The sequence below is a fragment of the Megascapheus bottae genome, chromosome 10 (genome assembly GCF_031878675.1).
Source record: "Megascapheus bottae isolate mThoBot1 chromosome 10, mThoBot2.hap1, whole genome shotgun sequence".
Classification (NCBI taxonomy): Eukaryota; Metazoa; Chordata; class Mammalia; order Rodentia; family Geomyidae; genus Megascapheus; species Megascapheus bottae.
In genome coordinates this window covers 37,231,618-37,253,604 of record NC_143518.1, presented here as the reverse complement: position 1 = coordinate 37,253,604, position 21,987 = coordinate 37,231,618, and the positions used below count along the sequence as shown (strand labels likewise).

Sequence of the window (21,987 nt, the reverse complement as noted above, 5' to 3'; positions counted from 1 at the left end):
CTTGTCTAGCACGCACGAAGACCCAGGTTTGATTCCTCGGTACCACATACATAGAAAAAAGCTGGAAGTGGTGCTGAGGCTCAAGAGGTAGAGTGCTGGCCTTGAGAAAGTCCAAGGACAGTGCTCAGGCCCTGAGCCCAAGCCCAGGACTGGCAAAAAAAAAAAAAAAGTCATATTCTTGGTCACAGTTTTGAAGCCAGCAGAGATGAGAACTTTTATTCCCTTGAAGGACTCAATTAATACAGAATGATATTGATAGCTTGCTGTTTCAACTATGCAGTTGTCATGGGGGAAGAGGTTCCTTCTTATATTCCTGGGACTAAACTAGACATTGAGCAGAGAAAAGGTAAAAAGGGAGGGATGATACCCGGATATTTAATTCAAAGAAACCTATTTAAAAGAGTCAAGTAAGAGCAGTAATAACGCCTGTGTGTTACAATGGGCCAGGAGTTATTCAAAGCTATTAACAAGCATTAACCTATCAAATTCTCAAAATTACTTATATCCCAAGTTTGTGAGACCAAGACAATCACTGCTTTAAATTAGGCAGGGAAGCTTTTCCATGCCATGCCCATACAATTAACAATGTGGGCACATGGCTGTGGTAGCTAGCAGGTAGCTCATGAGATGCATATGTCTTTCCTGAAAGCTCTGGTTCCCATGGATCTTTGGAGTGGATGGGGTAGTTAATGCCATCTGACTATTTTGGGAAACTTGAGGCCCAGAAAGTTTCAGGCCTGGATGAAGGTCAGACGGTTGAGTTCAAAACACATGTTTCTTTGTGTGATCTCATCTTTAGTCCAAATCTCTTATCAAATTCCACATTTGCACATACAACTGCCTCCTCAAATCTGTAGTATATTTTAAAGAGACCTTAGATTTAAGCCCTTGATTCTCCACAACAAAACTGCTCTCTATATAGCCATCCCCTTGATGTTTCTCTCTCATCCTACACACTCAATTTTTGAGAGGTCCTCTCACTGGTTCTACTACCCAAATCTACCTAGATTTGACCCTATTTTTTTTTTAAATAATTTTCATGGCTACGGCTCTTGTCTATGCTCTATCTTCATGGGTTTTGTTGTTGTTGTTGTTGTTGTTGTTGTTGTTTTTTGTCCCTTGCAGTACTGGGATTTGAACCTAAGAGATTTGCATCTGCTAAGGAGATATTCTACTGCTTGAGTCACATTTTCAGGCACTTTTAGGAGAGGGTTATTTTTTCAGAGAGAATCTTCCCTACCTCTCCCAGGACTATGATTCTCTACAATACCACCATATCCAGGATCTTCTGCTGAGATGTATCACCTGAACACTTTTCTGCCCCAGATAACCATAGCCATCCTGATCTCAGCTTCCTGCATAGTTAGAATGGTAGGCAGACAACACTGCACCCAGCTACTGGTTGAGATGTGAGTCTTGTGCTTTTTGCCCACTTTGGCCTCAAACTATGATCCTCCAAATAATTATCATTTTAGGCATGAGTCACTGGTGCCTGGCTCCCTGATCAATCTTTTATGAGGATTTATGTGGAGCCACTAATTGGCTTTCCTTGCTCTCCTACCTCCTGACAGTTTAGTTTCATGAGGTTCTAATGGCTTCTCACTGAGGGAGTACTAATATACGACCTCACTGTAGCCCACAAGCTCTTCACATTACCCCTCCTTTTCTCTCGCCTTCACATACTTTTCACATTGCTTTTGCTTGCAATGTTCCCTAGGTATCAAGCACATTCCCACTTTGCCTTGACTATTTTCTCTGCTTAGAATATTCTCCCCTCAGATGTTTTCAAGGGTAACCCCATCAGTCTCTTTAGCTGCTCAAGTGCTTCCCCCACCAAGTCCTGAGCTTTCTCAAGTCCTTGGGCTTTCTCAAGGCAAGTGCTCTACCACTTGAGCGACAGCACCACTTCCAGCTTTTTTCTATGTACGTGGTACCGAGGAACTGAACCTGGGTCTTCATGAATGCTAGGCAAGCATTCTACCACAAGGCCAAACTCCCAGCCATCAAGTACTACTTTTTCTCAGGTGGCTCACTCTGATGCTCTATTTAAAACTACCCCCTGGCTGGGAGTTTGGCTCAGGCCCTGAGGTCAAGCCCTAGGACTGGAAAAAAACAACAAAAAAACAAAAACCCATAAAACAAAAACAAAACAAAAAACTACCACCCATTACTTTGGTACTCTTGGCCCTCTACATCTTCCTCTATCCTCCCCCTCCCCCAATGTTTGTTATTTCTGCCATAATATACAATCTAGTTATTCCTTTTATATACAGCCACTTGTGACACAGCAAAAGCATCACAAAAGAAAAATCCATGTAAAAGTATCTGGCATATAATGGAGATGTCCTTGATATTGTCTGAGTTGAAAATGTCAGTACTAGTTGAGTATCAAAGATCATATAGGTTAGCTTCCATCATTTTGTAGAAAAGGATTTAAGATAGAATAACTTGACCAAGGCCATAATACCAACTCAGCAAAAGGGAGTATAGAGGTAAAATATAGCATTTAGACCTGGAGATGCTCCCATAAAGCCTGACCTGGGCCTCAAATCACAGGCACCCTGTAGAGCTTTCAGAAATGGGACTGGAGGCCAGGAGTTTGGCCTAGTGTTAGAGTGCTTGCCTAGCATACACGATTCCTTGGTACCACATATATAGAAAAAAGCCGGAAGTGGTGCTGAGGCTCAAGTGGTAGAGTTCTAGCCTTGAGAAAGTCCAAGGACAAGCTCAAGTCCAGGACTGGCAGGAAAAAAAAAAAAAAAAAAAAGAAAGGAAATGGGACTGGAAAAATATTGCAAAGCAGATGTGCCTAAAGTGACCTAGAAGGTATGTGAGTTTTTTTGGATGTATTTAGTAAACAAAACAAACAAACAAACAAAGAAAAAAACTGGTTGTTTCTGACTACTTTCTGAAAGAACTCCATCTATTAGATAGGGTGTGCTGGTCTCATTCAAAGTCAGGCATGATATTAGAGGCAGGAAGAGAGAATGGACAGGAAGAAGGCTAGAAAGGGAAAGCAGAAAGAACACCCAGGTCCTAAATCCATCGCTTGTCATAATCAATGACTGTCAGAAGCCCCTGTGATACTCTTGTATAGCAGGAGCTCTTAGCCTGAGAAATGTAGTGGGAAGGTTTGGTTAGCCTCATCTTTGAAGGGAAGGAGAATCAGGTAAGAAATAGAAGAGGGTAGAAAACAGACTCATAACATCTGTTAACTTGCTTGGTCTGTTCAGGGGATGGTACTAAAGACTCACAAGATATCTCCAAGGGCAGCCAGCTGCTTTTCAGCTATTTGACGCTCTCGAAGAGGGTCCCCATCCAGGTCCAGCAGGTCATTCTCACCATACAGGCTGCCTAGCCCCAGGGTACGCTTTGTTCTACACCAGAAACACAAAGCAGGAGACAAATATATACAATGGACAGAACAAATACAAAGAGCAAGACAACATACATCACAGAGATGATGAGAAAGGCCAAGAGAGAGGAATGGCATTGGTGGTAGGAGGGCTTGGCAAACCTATAGTCGTGAATCTGCTCTTGAATCTCTGGCATGGCTGCCTCCTGAGCTTCAAAGAGAATACCACGAGCGTCCTCACTGTTCCGCAGGCGAAAGTCTGGAATAGGATCCCAGAGAAGGAAGAATGGATGAGGTATTGGGGAGGAGGAGGTTGCTTCTACTGAGCCTCTCAAGGAATTTCAGCATCCTGTGATGCTGGGAGGACAGACTGGCTTTTAGCCCCATTAGTCTAAAAGAAGTAGAGGCCTGGATTCCATTCAAGTCATACATTTTCTGAATGTCTTATGCTCCATTAGAAGAAATTGTGAAGCTCATCTCATACCAACCATGCAGACCTGTGAGAGGCTCATTCTCCTTCTACTTTTACAGGGGTAAAACAGGCAGGCCCTTCACGAAACCAAGAGATGTCTCTCATTCTGTCCCAGCATTTAATTCCATGCAGACCAAGCTAAACCTGTGTGAAGGGCCAGCTCATTTTGTTTTTGAATAAAAGCTCCATTCACTCGACTGTCTTTGCATGAAGCTATCCTTCTTGTCATCCATGCTGTAAATGGCCCTTTCACAAATACAGTTTGCAACTTCCAGCCTTTAAAAAGCTGCCTGGGCATGTCTCAGAATGCTATCTTCTTTATATTGCCTCCTCTCAATTCTTCTGGAATTGGAGAAATGTCCTCTTTCAGTTCATGGTCCTCACTCTGGGCCAATCTATGTTAAGAGAACTTAAGAAAACAAAACTAAACCCAAAACAAATGTTCCCACCCACCCAAATAAATCCCCAAACCAAAAAACACACTAGAGATTCTGATGGCAGGTGGGATGAGAGGGCTTTGGTGTATGCATTCTAAGAGTTCCCTAGGGAATTCTTCTGAGAATCCCTGATCAAGTCTAATTTCTTCTTTGTTCAGATGAACTTACTGAGACACAGAGGTCACTTGGTAGGATGGCAGAAATTAGCCCAGGAAAAGGCAGAAGCAGAAGGCAGAGGCAGAGTGAGCATCTTGGCAAGATCTGTTCTGTCTGTGACTATCCATAAGCTACTGTGAAATGTTTTGGAGAAACCACCCCTGGATCTTTTCCCAGGGACAGGTTTATGCCTTCTGCAGCCTGAGAACTCAGTATAAGAATAGCCCCAGCAAGAGATATATTAGCCAAGTCAACTTACCAATCTCAGCTTGTAACATCTCTGGGATCTTCACTCTCAGAGGCTACAATACAAAAGAGCAGGAAAAGTGGTCAGGTGGCTTTTGAGGAATGAGCATGCACAGATGCACAGGGTTGGCAACACTATTTTCTCTCCTTTCTTGCCCACATCTACCTCCCTCCCTCCTTTCATCTCTACTATCTGAACTTTAGGCCATGGTTTTGAGAAACAGAATCTGAGGCTATAGTGCAAATTGGGACTATATCTTTATTTTTGGGGGGGCCAGTCCTGAACGTGAGCTCAGGGCACTATCCTTGGGCTTTCTCAAGGTTAGAGCTCTACCACTTGAGCCACAGTATTGCACTTCTAGCTTTTTCTGTTTGTGGTACCAAGAAATTGAACCTGGGTCTGTGTGTATGTTAGGCAAGCACTCTTCCACTGGGCAAAACTCCTGGCCCTGGGACTATATCTTGAGGGTACACAAAAAGATTTTTCACTCTAACTTCAAGGCATAGAATGAACAAGTTCCAAAAGAAAACTAGTGACAATTTGGCAGTAAGGGAGAAAGTTTGTAAGGTAAGGTATTTGATAAATGTCTCTCTTTATACCGAGAGAAAATTAGCCATATGTCCTTGAGTTGCATGGTGTTCTGGCTTTTGCCATATGAATCTCTTACTACCTGGATATGGAACAACAACCAATGACTCTAATTTTCTTACTCAAGTCCACTTAACAGAGCAAATATATAAATATTGAGGAAAATCAGTTTCTCTCAATTTCATTAGCCCTAGTAGCTTACTGCTAGAAAAAAAAATCATTTTAGTTTAGCTGATCATATCAGAAAGTTAAGATGAGAACTGCCCTTTGTGGGCAGAAATCTCTTGCCAGAAGGACTCTAAACATATCCCTGGAACTATGTCCAGACAAATGAGGCTCATTTGTCTATCACCATGGGGCGTCTCACAGGATTCCTGTCTTTGGGGAGAAACAGTTGGTCAAGCTGAGTTTCAGAAACCCGGGTTCTCTTTGCCTCTATAACCTCGGTCCTGAGACTATGAAAATTTTTCATTTGCTAGATAGGGGGAAAGCAGATAGGGTTAGGAAAGGCAAGACAGGGTGAGGAGAGTAATTAGAATTTGGTGCAATCTTTTTTTCCCAAACATTCTAGAGAAAGGCATATTCTATATGTGGAACTCTCTATCTATCTATCTATCTATCTATCTATCTATCTATCTATCTATCTATCTACCTACCTACCTACCTACCTATTTATTTATCTATCTATCTACCTACCTACCTACCTATCTATTGAGAGAATCTTTTGTTGCCAGTCCTGGGGCTTGAACTCAGGGCTTGGGCACTGTCCTCGAGCTGTCTCAAGGCTAGTGCTCTACCACTTGAGCCACAGCACTATTTCTGGCTTTTCCCATGTATGTGAAGAATAGGGCTTTGCACATGCCAGGCAAGTACTGTACCACAGGCCAACACACCCGGCCCACGCCCAGAAGATACCTTTTTTTTTTTTTTTTTTTTTTCAGTTGGTCATGGGACTTGAACTTGGCCTGGGTGCTCTCCCTGAGCTCTTCAGCTCAAGGCTACTGCCCTAACCCTTGAGTCACCGTGCCACTTCCGGTTTTCTGGATTAATTGGAGATAAGAGTCTCAGGGACTTTTTAGTGCCCTGGCTGGCTTTGAACTGTGATCCTCAGAACTCAGCCTCCTGAGTAGCTACAGAATATAGGTGTGAGCCACTGCGCTCAGTGAGATCACTTTGTTGAAAGGAGAGGTAAGAGCAGACTCTAGAATTCTTCGTCTGTCAGACTAGAGGTTCCCACCCTTTTTTATTAGCATACATTAGCTATCCAAGGGGGGATTCTGTTGTGACATTTCCATATATGTGTATAATGTATTTCAATCAATCTTTCCTTCTCTATTATTCTCTTTCCCTCCTTTTCTTCCTAATACAATTGTAAAATGTTTCACTGTTCTATCTTCTTTTTCTTTTATTATTAAGTAATTGTGGAAAGAGGTTACAATTACCTAAGTCAGGTTACGAGTACAATGCATCTTGATCTCACTGTCTTATTTTCATACATGCTAACAATCTATTTTAACCATTTTCATCCTGGTTAGTGCAACTCTTTCTTGCTAGTATCCAACCTCCTTAACAGGGCCTGTTCATCTTCTCCTCTCCCAATAACTCTTTTCAGTAGCTCTCACTGAGGTTTTCATGTCACTTTAGTCTAGAGGTTTCTTTAAAAACCTGTCTCTGTTTGGCCTGAATGTCTTGCTTGCTTTTCCTATCTCTTGAATAATACAAAGGGTATAATGACATTGTAGTCCAAGCCATAATTGCCTTACCGCATTTTTCTCCAGGAAAATATTCCAGATATCTTTTCCCAGGCTTCGGGAGTCTTTGGGATTTGTCTGCTGATAAACTTCTGTACATAAGTAAAAAAGCTATGAAGAAGGAGAAACTGAGTCAGAACAATGTGTCTCAACCAGGGTTACTACTTATTTGGAGATATCTGTAAGTTTCTGGAGATCTTTTTAGACGTTACAACTACTAGAAGAGTAGATACTTTGGTATCTAGTGGGTAGACTCCACTGATGCACCTGCACATCCTAAAATGAACAAGTCTACCACAACAAAGAATTCTCTAGTCCAAAATGTCAACAATGTGTAGGACAGATGCTGCAGAAACCTAAGGTAAAGTGATAATCCCTGTCTCCTTCCCACATGAACACCTTTAGGGCCAATCACTCCTACACTTGTACATTGTTCCCTGCAGGTTCATGTTTTATTTCTCGTTGTGATATGGCTCTATCTCTTCCTGAACTGTCTGTGAAACACCATCACACGAGACTTAACAAATGGGTATTCAATGAATCCCGGCCAAACAAATGGATGCTCATCCTTTACTTTAATACTGTATCTTCTCCATAAAGATAAAACAGCAGTCCATGTCGTGGACAAGAGGCCTATTCTACATAATACACTGACTTTCTCTTCCAACCCGCTTCATTTCTTTTTTCTTTTCTTTTTTGCCAGTCCTTGGGGCTTGAACTCAGGGCCTGGGCACTGAATGGTAGAGCAAGTGCTCTACCACTTGATTTTTTCTTTGTATGTGGTACTAAGGAATTGAGCCCACGGCTTTGTGCATGCTAGGCAAGCATTCTACCACTAAGCCACACTCCTGGCCCCAACCTGCTTCATTTCTAAGCAGCTCAGCTGAGCAGAATGAGAGAAATGGAAAGGCTGCTGCTGCCATCCATCATCCCTGGGCACAGCAGGCTCCATCTCTTCACCTTCCTTCTTGCCATCACCTTAGCCCTTTGGCATCTTATAAACACTGTGTATTTGCAAAGGCTATTTTCTCAACCCTCTAATCAAAAAACAAAAAAACAACAAAAAACACTGTAAGACCCATTCTCTCCAAGAAGACTTCTTAAAATGATTGAGAATGAATTTTTCTGTTCTACCTCTTCTCAGCACTTCCTAGGTTAATGACAAGACATACAGCGTCAAAGACAGCTGTGCTGTACACAGTGGAAAATCCCCCCTGTCTTGATTTCATCTTCTTTTGTTTTCAACTCTGTCCTTGAGGTGCCCGACTCATACCTCACTTGCAGGCTTGGATATCTAGAGTTCAGGCACACAGGTCAGAACACAAACAAGCACTCAACAAGACTGACAATGCTTCTGTCTTACCAGTGGACTGGGGTCTGCTTGAGAGAAGATGTAACGTAGAAAAACTGCCAGGTGAGCTGGATGTGACTTCAGCTTTTCAAGATCCTGGAAGATGATGTCACTCTGGAAGGCAGAAGGATAAGAATGGCTAGAAGGCAAAGAGGCAGGAGACAGCAGCATAGCCTGTTTCAGCTTTTGCTCCCATAATCTCCACCTTCCAGGCTTTTGTCAGTCAGGTTCCTTCCCCAGTACACTTCTCACAGCTGGTGTGAGTTAAACTGCTTTTAGTCAAGGGCAGCTTGTATGACAGAATGATGATGAAAGGAGAAAATCAGGAAACTGTTACCTCGTTGTTGAAATAACCGGGGTCATAATCTTCCTCTGGGCCAATAATTAAAGGCTTTAAGCTTTGATCTACCACCTGGAGAGAGAGGCAAGTTGCAGAGATGAGAAGTTAGAGTACATAGATTCAACCTTCTCAATGGAAGAAAGCCACACAGATCTGGTAAACACTGGCACTTCACTGCCATCCCCAAATCTCAGAGCACAGATGCAAGGATTTCCACTTGCAGGGAGCCAATTGCTTCTGGGTGGGGCACGGCTGACTTAGAACAGCCTGGTCACATCACATATGAAGATGGGAAGTAAGAGAAAAATGCTCTCTTCCTGTTTGCAAAAGATCTAGGGAAAGAATGTCAGCAACAAAATGAGTAAGAGGCTATAGCTCCTTCTGGACTGTTGGGTTGGAGGGCTCTGCTTTTTCTTAAATAGACTAAACAGCGGCCCTCCTCCCTAAAAACACACCCTTCTAAGTCACATGTCTATACAGTGCTGTTTAAGAGCTGTGTGCATAGCAAGTACCAGTGACTTAATAACTGTCAGACAGACTAAGAGAGGATCTGTTTCTCCCTGAATGAAATGAGGCTCAAATACTCCTTGCATTATTACCTTTGCAAAAAAAAAAAAAAAAAAAGAAAGAAAGAAAAATAAAAAAAATAAATCTAGCACAGGTCTCCATTACCTATTAAAACCCACACTGCTGAGCTAGGAGCAGTGGCTCATGCCTATAATCGTATGAGATCTCAGGATAAAGGTCTGAAGTCAGCCTGGGCAGGAAAGTCCATGAGCCTTTTAACTCCAATTAACTACCCAAAAAGCTGAAAGTGGACCTGTGGCTCAAGTGATAGAGCATCATCCTTCAGCAAAAAACCTCAGGGAAGCCAGGCATGGTGGCTCATGCCTGTAATCCTAGCTACTCAGGAGGCTGAAATCTGAGGATCACGGTTCAAAGCCAGCCCAGGCACTAAAGACCAAGAAACTCTTATCTCCAATTAACCCCTAGAAAACTGGAAGTGGTGCTGTGGTCTTGGGGCTTGAACACAATGCCTGGGGGCTGTCGCTGAGCTTTTTGTTGTTCAAGGCTAGTGTTCTACCACTTGAGCCACAGCTCCATTTACAGCTCTTTTTATTTTTTTATTTGTACTTTTTGTAGTTAATTGGAGATAAGAGTTTCATGGACTTGCCTGTCCAGATTGGCTTTGAGCACTAGTCTTAAGAAAGCCCAAGGACAGTGCTCAGGCCCAGAGTTCAAGCCCCATGACCCGCCTCCCCACCGCCAAAAAAAAAAAAAAATAATCAACCACTAAAAGAAAGACCAGATGACTGCTTCTAAGCCACCATGTTCCCTGCAGATACACCCACTGAGTCTTCACATAGAACTGAGTTCACTGGACTTCTACATTCCTATTCACAGTATCATAGGTAGATTCTTTCTTTACTTTTTTTTTTTTTGCCAGTACTAGAGCTTGAACTCAGGGCCTGAGCACTATCCTTGGGCTTCTCAAGGCTAGAACTCTAACCCTTGATCTATAGCACCATTTCCAGCTTTTTTCTATGTATATGGCACCAAGGAATTGAACCTGGGTCTTCATGCATGCTGGGTAAGCACGAGGCCAAACTCCTGGCCCACTGTATGCTCTCTTAGTGGCTGTTCTCAAAGTGACTACCTCAAATTGTGTTGCCAAAACAGTTTGAACAGACTAATCAAGACTATATACTGGCAACACAGTATACTAGCAACTCCAGATCATAGGTCTGAAAAGGGGAAAGGAATATTCCAACTGCTCACCTGGTCACTGGTTGGGGGGACTGGAGCATCCGAGCCCTGCCGCCTGTGGTGCTGGGCAATCCTGGCCATGATCACAGGGGAGGTTCGAGGACTGTCTAGTCCAGGGTCTGACAGTACTGAGTTTCGATTCATCAATGACTAGAAGAACAGAGAATTCTATGAGAAGGAAACTTGTCCACAAGACTCATGGAGGTCAGTTTACTTAGTAATGAAAATCATGTTTCCATTTTACCATATTCTTGATTATATATATATACATATATATATAGAGAGAGAGATAGATATAGAGGTATCTTATTCAGTCCTCACAATACTCAAGTAGATATTATCTGTCCCCCTTTTTATACAAAGAACAAGACTTAGAAAAGTTATGAGGCTTGTTAAAGAATTCGTAATGTATTCCCTGGATTCAAACCAAGAAGTCTCAATCCATAGCCTACACACTTCATCATCAACAAATAATGTGAGTGATAGATTTAGGGTTATCATTACCATCCCACCTTACTCATTTTCTTCCCACCTGACAGGAGCAGTCAGGACATTAAATTCTAACTTATCTAAACATTAGCTTTTTTTCCCTTTTCTTTTTGGGGGTACTGGGATTTAAACTTACAGTCTTACTTTTGGTGCTCTACCACTTGAGACAACCCTCCGGCCTAAACATGTAGATGTTTTTAACTACATATTCACATAATCTGGCTAAGTAAATGCTATATCATAATCACTTCTTTCATTTTTTTGGGGGGTACCCATCCTGAGGCTTCAGTGTAGGGCCTAAGCTCTCTTCCTGAGGTTCCCTTGCTTGGGCTAGTGCTCTACCACCTCAGCCACAATTCCATTTCTGGCTTTTTTTTTCCGGTGCCTACTTGAAGAATCTCATAAACTTCCTTGTCCAGGCTGACTTTAAACCACAATCTTCAGATCTTAGTCTCCTGGTGTGAGCCACCAGCAGAAAGACTACCACTTTTGATGAGGTTGGTTTCATTCATTTAAGAAGATGTTATTTTTATGTTCTGCTCCTTTAGTCTGAAAGGTCGATGACTAATGATAAAAACACAAGCCAGATTTTGCAATCTAGTATGTAAGATAAATTTGAACCCTCTTTTTTGGAACCTACAATGTAGTTACTAAATCCGTGGAACAGAAACAGCAAACGGGCTAGAGGCCTTGGCGTGGCCAGTGAGTCTCGGGAGTTGAGGAGAAGGGGCAGTTGGGACTCCCTCCTGATGGTACTTACTTCACTGACAGAGGGAAAGCGTTCCGTCCCAGAGTCCAAGCCACTGTCTGCCTCCTGGGAATCTAGAGAGAAACGGCCTAAGGGGGGGAAAAAAGAATTGAGATAGAAAGGAGGAAACTTTAGTCTAAGGGAAAGAAGAACTTTATTCTGGTTGGTTGTGCACAAGGGCAAGAAAATGAAGGGACACCTTTCTTTTTCCTTCCAGTTTTTCGTCAGTTCTCTCATGTTGCCACCACTAGCTTCCTAGCATACCTACCTACCACTCTTATTACACCTACATTTCATCTACCTCACATCTATACCCAGGACATGTACCCTCTTGATGTTAAGACGAGAGCTCTACCTCGCAATTATTCTTAATCCTAAACTCACCTATCCCCATTATCCTTTAGTTACTATCCCTTCTCACAAGTTGAGCACCCAAGTGCCAGGTGCTATAAGGCAGATAACAATCTGTCTAGACCATAGTCATCCACTACCTTCCTGGTCCTTATATCCAGTGTTGTTAGTTAGCTGATCACTTCAACTGCATCCACTGGCCCATTATTCTGTCTCCCTAAGATACTTTGTATTTTCTTTCCCAGAATCTGTCCTATGGAAGATGACAATAAACAAAAAGCTGGAATAGAGCTATATGCCAGAGAAAAAAGAGGTGATGGGGACTCACCTTCTGATGGTCTCTGGCTGCTGTCACCATAGAGTGGAAGTATATCCTAAAAGAGAAAGGCCCAGAGGAAGGGCAAATTCTGTGAGCTTCTTCCTCTCCTTTTTCCCTCCACCGATCAGAGCCGTATTTTCATACAGTTAGTGGTCACTTCTGTTTCATTGCCTCAAAAATGAATCAGAATAAATACTGCTCCAAGTGTACAGTTTGAGGGAATGGTGACCCCTAATGGTGAGAAGGGAACTTAACCATAGGTAAAATGCAAAAATGTCCATTTATTACACTGGAATTAAAAACAAGTATTGCCTTACTTGGGGTAGATAAAGAAAAGGACTTTTTAAAAGCTCAAGCAGTCATTGAGGGAAGCTGCAGAAGATTTACCTCTAAAATTTATTGAGACTAGGTGTCAGCTTGGGGCTGACTGCCCCTAGACACTGTCAAAGAAGTAACAATGATAGTACTTCATTATGTACAAAGTACTCTCTTACACTGTGGTTAATCTTTCAGCAACTGAGTGACAAATAATACTTTCAAAAGTGAAGAAACAGAAGCTTAGATCTTCATTTACCAAAGCTACACAGTAGGTCAACTCTAAAGCTATGTAGGAGCCCAGATCTCCACATTCCACAGATCCACTATCTTATGAACACATGGGTATTAATGGCAGTGGCACAACAGCAAACATGCACTGGCCCCAGTGCTAAGGGTGTGGTTCACTCTGACAGTATCCTACTAACTGTATTCTACTGTGATCTCCATTTTGTAAATGAGGAAAGTGAGGCTCAGTAACTTGCCCAAGAATCTTAAAGCTGGTGGGAACTAATGATGAATCTAGATGGTCTAATTCCACAACGTGAGCTCCTTGCCCACCATGTAAGATGAGAACTCCTTTGGAAAATGAACATTTTAAATTTATTCACCTAATTTTTCTATTTGAATGTTCTAAAAAAAGAAAGTAGATATGCCTTAAATAATTTCTATTGGTCTGGGCAAATACTGTTCTCCTAAAGACTCTTTCTTCAAAGCTACTTCATATTTCTTCTTTTTTTTTTGTTGGTCATGGGGCTTGAACTTTGGGTCTGGGTGCTGTCCCTGAGTTCTTCAGCTCAAGGCTAGTGCTCTACTACTTGAGCCACAGCGCCACTTCCGGTTTTCTGTTGGTTAATTGGAGATGAGAGTCTCAGAGACTTTTGTGCCCAGGCTGGCTCTAAACCATGATCCTCAGATCTCAGCCTCTTGCGTAGCTAGGATTACAGGCATGAGCTACCAGCGCCTGGTGTTACTTCGTATTTCTCCAAAGAAACGAGGCTTGATAGACACAAGATGCCAATAGTAGACCCAGAAGAGAACACATAAAGAAACCTCCTCCCTAGAATTTTCCACAAAGTGTGGCTAGCTGTTAATAGTACATCCCTTTCAACTAACTAGGGATACTTTACAAGAAGTGATTTTTAAAAGTACTTGTATTTCTTTGAGAAGACCTTTTTGTCAGTCCTGAGGCTTGAACTCAGGGCCTGGGTACTATCCTTGGGCATTTTTTTTTTTTTTTTTTTGCTCAATGCTAGCTAGCACTCTGCCACTTGAGCCACAGTGCCACTTCCAGCTTTTTCTGTGGCGGTGGTTCCAAGGAACCGAACCCAGGGCTTTGTGCATGATGCTAGGTGAGCATGCTATCACTAGGCCACACTCCTGGCATCAGAGAAGAATCATTATTTTTAAAGGGGAACATGGTAGGAAAAGCTACCAGATGAGTAAAAATTAGGTAGGAATACATTAACTATGAAGAAACTACCCAGAAGAAAAGGATAGCTAGGAAACTAAAACTTCCATTGCAAACAGAAGTTCTAGAAGTGCAAGAAACAGGCTTTTTCATCACAGTATTCCTGGTAGGATAACGCTGAACCTCTTTGGTGTTAAAGAACCACTAATGTCTTTCTCTGTAAAACACTGACACTTACTAGCTCAGCTCTGAGGTCCTGCCATGACTCATGAAGCCTTCTGTCTGTCCTTGCCTTCTCCTCTGTCTGTTCCCAGTCCAACTGCATACTAGACTTTCCTAGAGCTATGCCTACCATCACTCACCACTAAGCCACCAGTCTCCTGCTGGATCTTCAGCTGTAACTGAGTGACTCGTCGCCGGGCACCTTCGATCTGCTCTTCCAGCAGGCTGGCAGGGTTCCGGCTATACACCTCACAGATACGCTAGGGAGGGGATGAGGGGATGAGGAGGAAAAGGAGGAGGGGGAAAGGCAGAAGGTGGTTAGTAGAAAATGGATGACTCATCAGGGAGGGAAACAGGTAGTTATTCTGAAACAAAGAGTAGAGAGAAGCTCTGCCTGCTAGAAGATACACAGTATTTCGAGACCATTTAGGATCAGAAAAAGATGGGTGATGAGAAACAGAACACATGAGACAGTAGGAGAAAGAAGACACACAAAAGCCTGCCCTACTCTAATCTTAAGACTTGACCTAAGTCCTAATATCCTAAATAAAGTCTGCCTCAACTTTTACTGAAGTGTCAAATATTAAACTGTTTAAACAGTATTCAAAACATGCTATAGAAGAAACTAACAAACAACAGAACTGGAGGAGTAGAAAGATGCCTGACTAAAGTAGTCAGTCTCCCTGTCCAGCATCAGAAAGTCTCCAGAGAGCAGGCACTGCCCCACCCCTTGTTTCATGCTTCTTCCAGCATGGAGTGGAGCAAAGCACAAGGGTGGAGGAGGACAGGCTTTGAGTTGTGGTACCTCCACTTACTCACTGTATAGACTTGGGCAAGCATGAGTACATCCTCATCAATAAAATGGAGAAGACAGTATGTACCCCATGGGATGGTTATAAGATCTGAGTAGAATTATGTGAAATATTTAGCAAATATAGGGCATATAGTTACATACTTGAAAATATGGCAGCTATTAATACTTTACCACAAAAATATTCAATAAATCTTGGTGGTTAAGTAAATAAGAAGAAGCTCTTAGCTTATCTTTAGCTAAGCTCCTCTGAGATTTCCTGCTACCTGTTGACAATCTTTTTCTTTTCTTTTTTTGACAGTCCTGGGCTTGAGCTCAGGGCCTGAGTACTGTCCTTGGGCTTTCTCAAGGCCAGAGCTCTACCACTTGAGCCACAGCACCACTTCTGGCTTTTTTCTATATATGTGGGACTGAGGAATTGAACCTGGGTCTTCGTGCATGCTAGGCAAGCACTCTTCCACTAGGCCAAACTCCCAGCCCCGTACCTGTTGACAATCTTATAAAAATTCCTTATATGTTATGTTTTATCTTGTTCACACCTATCAAGCTCCCATCCTGCCCTCAGACCCAACAGATAATATCCTCTGTTAAGAACTGTTTCAACTTCACTTACTTTGAAACATCTGTAGCTATCTCTCTCTTCTCTCAGAAGAGAAACTGCCTAAATAATTAGCAAAGTGAGTCCCTCCAGGTATTTTGGGTACTTCCTGGACACTTTCACTGATCTTCAAAGAATCCTTGTATCCAATAACTTCTTCCTTTACTCTACAAAAATGTTCAAGTTCCCTGACTGAAAACAAAACCCTTTCCACAAACTCAAAATTATTTTTCAAGTCACTGCACTGCGTTTTCTTCTTTGTCAACAAACATTTCCAAACAGTCCCTACCCCATTCTTTGCCTTCTAGTCATTCACTAGCATACATAGCCAAGTGTCTTCCCCATTATTTCTAACAGCTACTCTATTTTTATTTATTTATTTATTTTTTTGCCAGTCCTTGGCTTGAGCTCAGGGCCTCAGCACTGTCCTTGGACTTTCTCAAGGCTAGAGCTCTACCACTTGAGTCTCAGCACCACTTTTGACTTTTTTCTGTGTATGTGGTACCAAGGAATTGAACCTGGGTCTTCATGCATGCTAGGCAAGCACTCTACCACTAAGCCAAACTCCCCAGCCCCCTAACAGCTACTCTTTCAGAGATAAATGTAATAGCAACTGCTATAATAGCAGAGGTTGGTACAATGTGCTCCAAGTCTGTTCTTCAGTGTCAACGATTACCTGTAGACTGAAGATATCTGAATCTCTTCTTATCAACCTTGTCATATTCATATGCCCAGAGGATAGTCTACCTGAATATCTCATGGTCTGTCCAAGTCAACAGATCCAAAACTGACCTTCATTTCTTTCTCCTAAGCTCCACTCCTCTCCATTACCTTGCTGTATCAATGGCATCATCACCTAACGGATACCCACAGGGCCTTTCATTGCCAGTTGGTAAGTTTCTCTGATTTGATCTCTGAGAGATCTCTATTGTAATCCCTTCATTTTTATTGTGACTCATGTTCTTGTTTAATCTTTATCTTTTACATACAACATCCTTTTAGATTTCCTTAACATATTTCTCCAAAAAACACTGATTTAAAAATGTGGTCAGTTCATTACACAAAGTTCTTTATTTCCCACTGCTTTCAGAACAAACTCCAGCCAAATTACTTCCAACCACTATTCTCACTGCTAGTTTCAATGTTCTAGTCACAGCAGACTAAATCCAACTCAAGAATTGCCTCATGAACCCTTCTGATAACTGATTATTCTGTCTTTTGAGTTATTATGACATTTAGATTTTATTTATTTATTTTTGCCAGCCCTGGGCTTGAGCTCAGGGCCTGAGCACTGTCCTTGAACTTTCTCAAGACTAGAGCTCTACCACTTGAGCCTTAGCACCACTTTCAGCGTTTTTTCTACGTATGTGATACTGAGGAACCAAACCCGGGTCTTCGTGCATGCTGGGCAAGCACTCTACCACTAGGCCAAACTCCTGACATTTAGATTTAAAAAAAAAAAATTATATATATATATATATATATATATATATATATATATATATATATATATAAAATGGAATCAGGCACCAGTAGCTCATGCCTATAATCCTAGCTACAGGAGGCTGAAATCTCAGGATCATGGTTTGAAGCCAACATAGGCAAGAAAGTCTGTGACATTCTTAACTCCAATTAATTGTCAAGGAAAAAAAAAAAGGTCAAGAAATGCAACTGTGGCTCAAATGGAAGTGCATTACCCTTGAGTTTAAAAAGCTCAGGGATGCTGCCCGATGGCTCATGCCTGTAATACTTGCTACTCAGAAGGCTGAGATCTGAGGATCAAAGTTCAAAGCCAGCCAGGGCACAAAAGGACCCAAGACTCTTATTTTCAATTAACCACTAGAAAATGGGAAATGGGGCTAGACTCTTGAGCCAAACTCCACTTCCCGTTTTCTGGAGGTTAATTGGAAATAAGAGTCTCGGGTCCTTTTGTGCCCAGGCTGGCTTTGAACCTTGATCCTTAGATTTCAGCCTCCTGAGTAGCTAGGTGGCTGTGAGCCACTGCTGGCTAGGTGATAAAGAATTTATACCTCTTTTCTTCTAAGAGCTGCATAATTAATTTAGCTCTTACATTTAAGTCTTTGATCTATTTTAAATTTTACTAAATGAGTGGAATAAGGGTCCAAATTCATTCCTTACATGTAGATATCTAGTTGTCATAGCACCATGTGTTGAAAAGACTATTCATTCTCACTGAATTGTCTTGGTATCTTTTATTCAAAAATCAATTGACCACAGATGCATGGATTAATTTCTAAACCCTAATTCTAGACTATTGACTTATAGTCTATCCTATCAGTAGTATTAGTACTGATTAGTCTATGTCACTATCTGGCTATCAGTATTTTCCTAGCCCCAAGTTTTACTTTTAAGGTTTTGCTATGATTGGAGATAATCTGTAAATTAAGTTTTATATTGTGATAAATTGTTCTATTATGGTAATATTTCACTAAGACAAAATAGCCTGTCTACCACTAGCAGTGACCTCACCTGTAATTCTTTTTCCTCCTGCCTCAGCATATTCCTAAGGATCTGGGTAGCATGTTTTTGAACTTCAGGATCCTGGAAATGGAAAAAATATAATAATAGTGAGACTTAACTGCTCTGGGTTTGCTGATTCCTGGACAAGAAAACATCTGAGTAGAATCTGAGGCATAAGTACATTTTATATAGCATTCAATACCTTGCTGAACTACAGTAAACAAAGTCTTGTTTTGCCTCTACTCTTGAACTTCCTAGAAACTTTGGTTGTAATCACCTTTATCAAATTTCTATTTTTTTTTTTTTTGGTGGGTCATGAGGATTGAATTCACCCTGGGCGCTGTCCCTGAGCTCTTCAGCTCAAGGCTACTGCTCTACCCTTGAGCCAAGCCCCAATTCCTGTTTTCTTTTCTTTTCTTTTTTTTTTTTTTTGCCAGTCCTGGGCATGGACTCAGGGCCTGAGCACTGTCCTTGGGTATTTTGTCAAGGCTAGAGCTCTACCACTTGAGCAACAGCACCACTTCTGGCTTTTTTTCTACGTATGTGGTACTGAGGAATTGAACCCAGGTCTTCGTGCGTGCTAGCCAAGCACCCTACCACCAGGCCAAACTCCTGACCTCCATTTCCTGTTTTTTAGAGGTTAATTGGAGATAAGAGTCTCAGGTTCTTTGTGCCCAGGCTGGCTTTGAATCTTGATCCTCAGATTTTGCCTCCTGAGTAGCTAGAATTATAGGCTCTAATTTCTTTATACACTTGCTGGCTTGGTCTTCTTCCCAATCAGAAAATCCCACTTCCTATATCTTATCCATCTGTATCCTGTCTTCTTTTTTGTCCTCTTTTGACTCTTTTCTGACTCCTTTCCTCTATGGACTGGGCTTCATATCCCACTCCTCCTGGTATTCCTCTTTCTCTAGGAAGCCATTGCCCTATCCTTGACTTCACAACACACCATGCTAATATTAACTGGCTACAGTCTCTAGTGAATGCCTATGTCCGTGCCTGGAATAGGCACACTCTCCAATGAGGAATGTACTCAGAGGGTCTCTAGAGGGTCTTCTACATATTTAGGGAATGCACTGAATATTATCTAATAAAAAAATCTTCCCAGATATTTACAGGAGAAGAGGGCATTAAGGTTTGGAACATCCTACTGTACAGACTTCACTTCTGTTCATCTCTTTGGTGGTGTTCATGTCTTCTGATTTGTTTTTGCTTATCACAACCCTTACTTAATTTAATCTCCATTGGGGAGCTTCTTCAAAGGGACCCAAGAGTGAAGAGAAGGAGCCAAGAAAACCATTACCTGCAGAGGTTTGGGTCCTGTGATGCGTTGTGGAGGTGGCAGGGGTGGAGGAGGTGGTGGTGGTGGGATCACAGGAGTGGTTCGAGGTGCTCCTGCTAGGGATGGGTCCTGCTGGAGCCCAGAGACACTAACAGATGATGGTGAAGAACCGAGGAGAGTCAGTGCAACATAGGCACCAGCTGGAGAGAGCAAAGAGAAGATTGCTTTGAGTAGCACTGCTCTGAAGAGCAGCTATTTAAACTCCAAAAAGGCACACCCCATCTCTTCCTTCTCCTCTCGTTAAGCAAACAGTGCTATAGATGAAGTGTATCCTTACTTTTAAGGCCCCATTCCTATAGAGCACCAGTGGAGTTCCACTTTCCCCGTTCCTTCATGCAGGAACTTCAACCAATATCTACCCCTGAGTATCTGGGAACATGCCTCACGGTTTGCCACATCTGACCATTTTTAAGGGGGTGGGTATGTGTCTTCTTATGTAACCCAGGCTGGCTTTGAATGTGAGATCCTTCTGCCTCAGCCTCCTGAGTTCTGGAATTACAGCTGTGCACCACTGTACCCATTTTCTTCTTTTCATCTCACTAAATTAAAGCAGCCAATGGAAAATCCTAGAGTATTGGCTGTGTGGTTTAAGGCATGCACTCAAATTCTAGACATCCCTCCCCAGCTTCCTATACCCTTTAATCCCTTCTTCAATATTTGTTGTCAATATCTGATTATCTGTGCATACCCAACTTTGGGGTCTCCTTGGCTATGAGTATTTTTGTTCCTCTCCCCATAAAACAGACACCAACTGAAGAGAAATGGCTATGAAAGGAAATGGAATATTTAAGTGAGACGTGTTATTAGTAGAATAGTAAATAGGAGTGGCAAAGGTGAACAAGTTAAAAGTAAAGATATCTGGTGAAAGACTAGTAGCATCTCCTCTTGAAGTCTCCATGGTCAGCAGACCCACTCTTGTCTTCCCTCAGTCCACCTGTCACTTATTTTGTCACTCTTCTAAAACTCACATTTGATAAGCTTCACCACCTCCAGGTGTGAACTGTTGGTCACCATGGTGCCGTTGACCTGTTGGAGGGACAAGTAATATTGAGAAATGTTGCTGGAAGGGGGCAATGTCACTCTTATGACAGCCGTTTCCCATGGTCACATGTTTGCTCAAATTCACACTGTGAGTTTTTTCCTGTTCATATGTGCCATGTGCTCTGTCTCTACCATTATCCCTCTGAGTTTTCAGGGATAAGACTTGTGTTATCAACTGTTCCTTTCTTTTCTTTTCTGGACAGTCCTGAGGCTTGAATTCAGGGCCTGAGCACTGTCCTTGGGCTTTCTCAAGGCCACAGCTCTATTACAGCCATAGCACCACTTCCAGCTTTTTCTATGTATGTAGTACTAAGGAATCAAACCCAGTCTTCATGAAGGCTAGGCAAGCATTCTACCACTAGGCCAAACTCCTGGCCCCAATTGTTCATTTCTTTTGTCATTTTCTTTATTTTGGTGTATGCTTTCCCAACTGTTTATCTCACACACATGTATGTCAACCGGTCTGTCAATTGGTCTGTATGCTTTTTTCTTTATAGAGGACTAGGAATCTCTGCCTATAGGATTTTCTTAGTGCTTCTAAGTACAAAGACAGACCTGAATGGGCAGGCCAAACCCTAGTAGTTTTAAACAGGAAAAAAAACCCTGGGTCAGCACTGTATGAAAGTCTATCAAGCTGAGAATCTCACTCTCAGCCTTAATTTTTTGCATCTGTAAAACGGGGATAAATAAAATGTATTCTAGCTGGGTGTGGTGGCTCACGCCTGTAATCCTAGTTACTCATGAGGCTGAGATCTGAGGACTGGGGTTCAAAGCCAGCCAAGGCACTAAAGACTGTGAAACTTATCTCCAATTAACTACCAGAAAACCGGAAGTGGCTCTGTGGCTCAAGTGGTAGAGCACTAGTCTTGAGCTGAAGAGCTCAGAACAGCACCCAGGCCCAGAGTTCAAGCCTTATGACCAACAAAAAAAACCCCAAAACTATTCTACAGCAAATGGACTCTGAATATGAGCCTCTAAAACACAAGACCTAAGTTTATCTTCTCATATGATGCTGCCTTGGTACCAAGAGCTGATTTGATGAAAGCTGTTTGCAGGACAGCTCAAGGGCAGAAATGCTCCTGCATATCTGCCTCCTCTTTTGTCAAGTGGTGTTGGAATTACTTACTTTGATAATCCGGTCTCCTTCTTTCACTCCAGCTTTCATTGCTGCACCTCCTATAAGAAGAAAACCTGGTCAGTAGAACCCTGTAACTCTCCCAAAGGCTACTGAAGCTACATTAGGATCCCTGTGAAGACCATCGCCTTCAAAAAAAAAAAAAATTTTTTTTTTTTTTTGCCAGTCAGGGAGCTTACTCAGAGCCTGAGATGTGTCCTTGGACTTTTCTCAGGGCTAGAGCTCTACCACTTGAGCCACAGAACCACTCCCAGATTTTT

At 42.2% G+C, this 21,987-nt stretch overlaps 1 protein-coding gene across 5 annotated transcripts in view; it reads right to left on the bottom strand.

The window, feature by feature from the left end:
* Arhgef11 (Rho guanine nucleotide exchange factor 11) overlaps nt 1-21,987 on the bottom strand; it is a 96,537-nt gene that overhangs the window by 19,781 nt on the left and 54,769 nt on the right. For 3 of the 5 annotated variants that reach the window (XM_090340696.1, XM_090340695.1, XM_090340694.1), the window contains exons 1-8: nt 11,714-11,786; nt 10,477-10,614; nt 8,695-8,769; nt 8,370-8,471; nt 7,019-7,117; nt 4,680-4,722; nt 3,518-3,614; nt 3,255-3,377 (exon numbers count right to left, since the gene is read on the bottom strand). In XM_090340696.1, coding sequence (XP_090196822.1) covers nt 3,255-3,377; nt 3,518-3,614; nt 4,680-4,722; nt 7,019-7,117; nt 8,370-8,471; nt 8,695-8,769; nt 10,477-10,608 — 671 coding nt within the window. In that variant the 5' untranslated portion in view covers nt 10,609-10,614; nt 11,714-11,786. Of the gene's footprint in view, nt 1-3,254; nt 3,378-3,517; nt 3,615-4,679; nt 4,723-7,018; nt 7,118-8,369; nt 8,472-8,694; nt 8,770-10,476; nt 10,615-11,713; nt 11,791-12,380; nt 12,427-14,459; nt 14,580-18,218; nt 18,291-19,512; nt 19,692-20,519; nt 20,578-21,718; nt 21,769-21,987 lie in introns of those variants that run through there. The other 2 variants (XM_090340698.1, XM_090340697.1) reach the window with 2 other exon arrangements.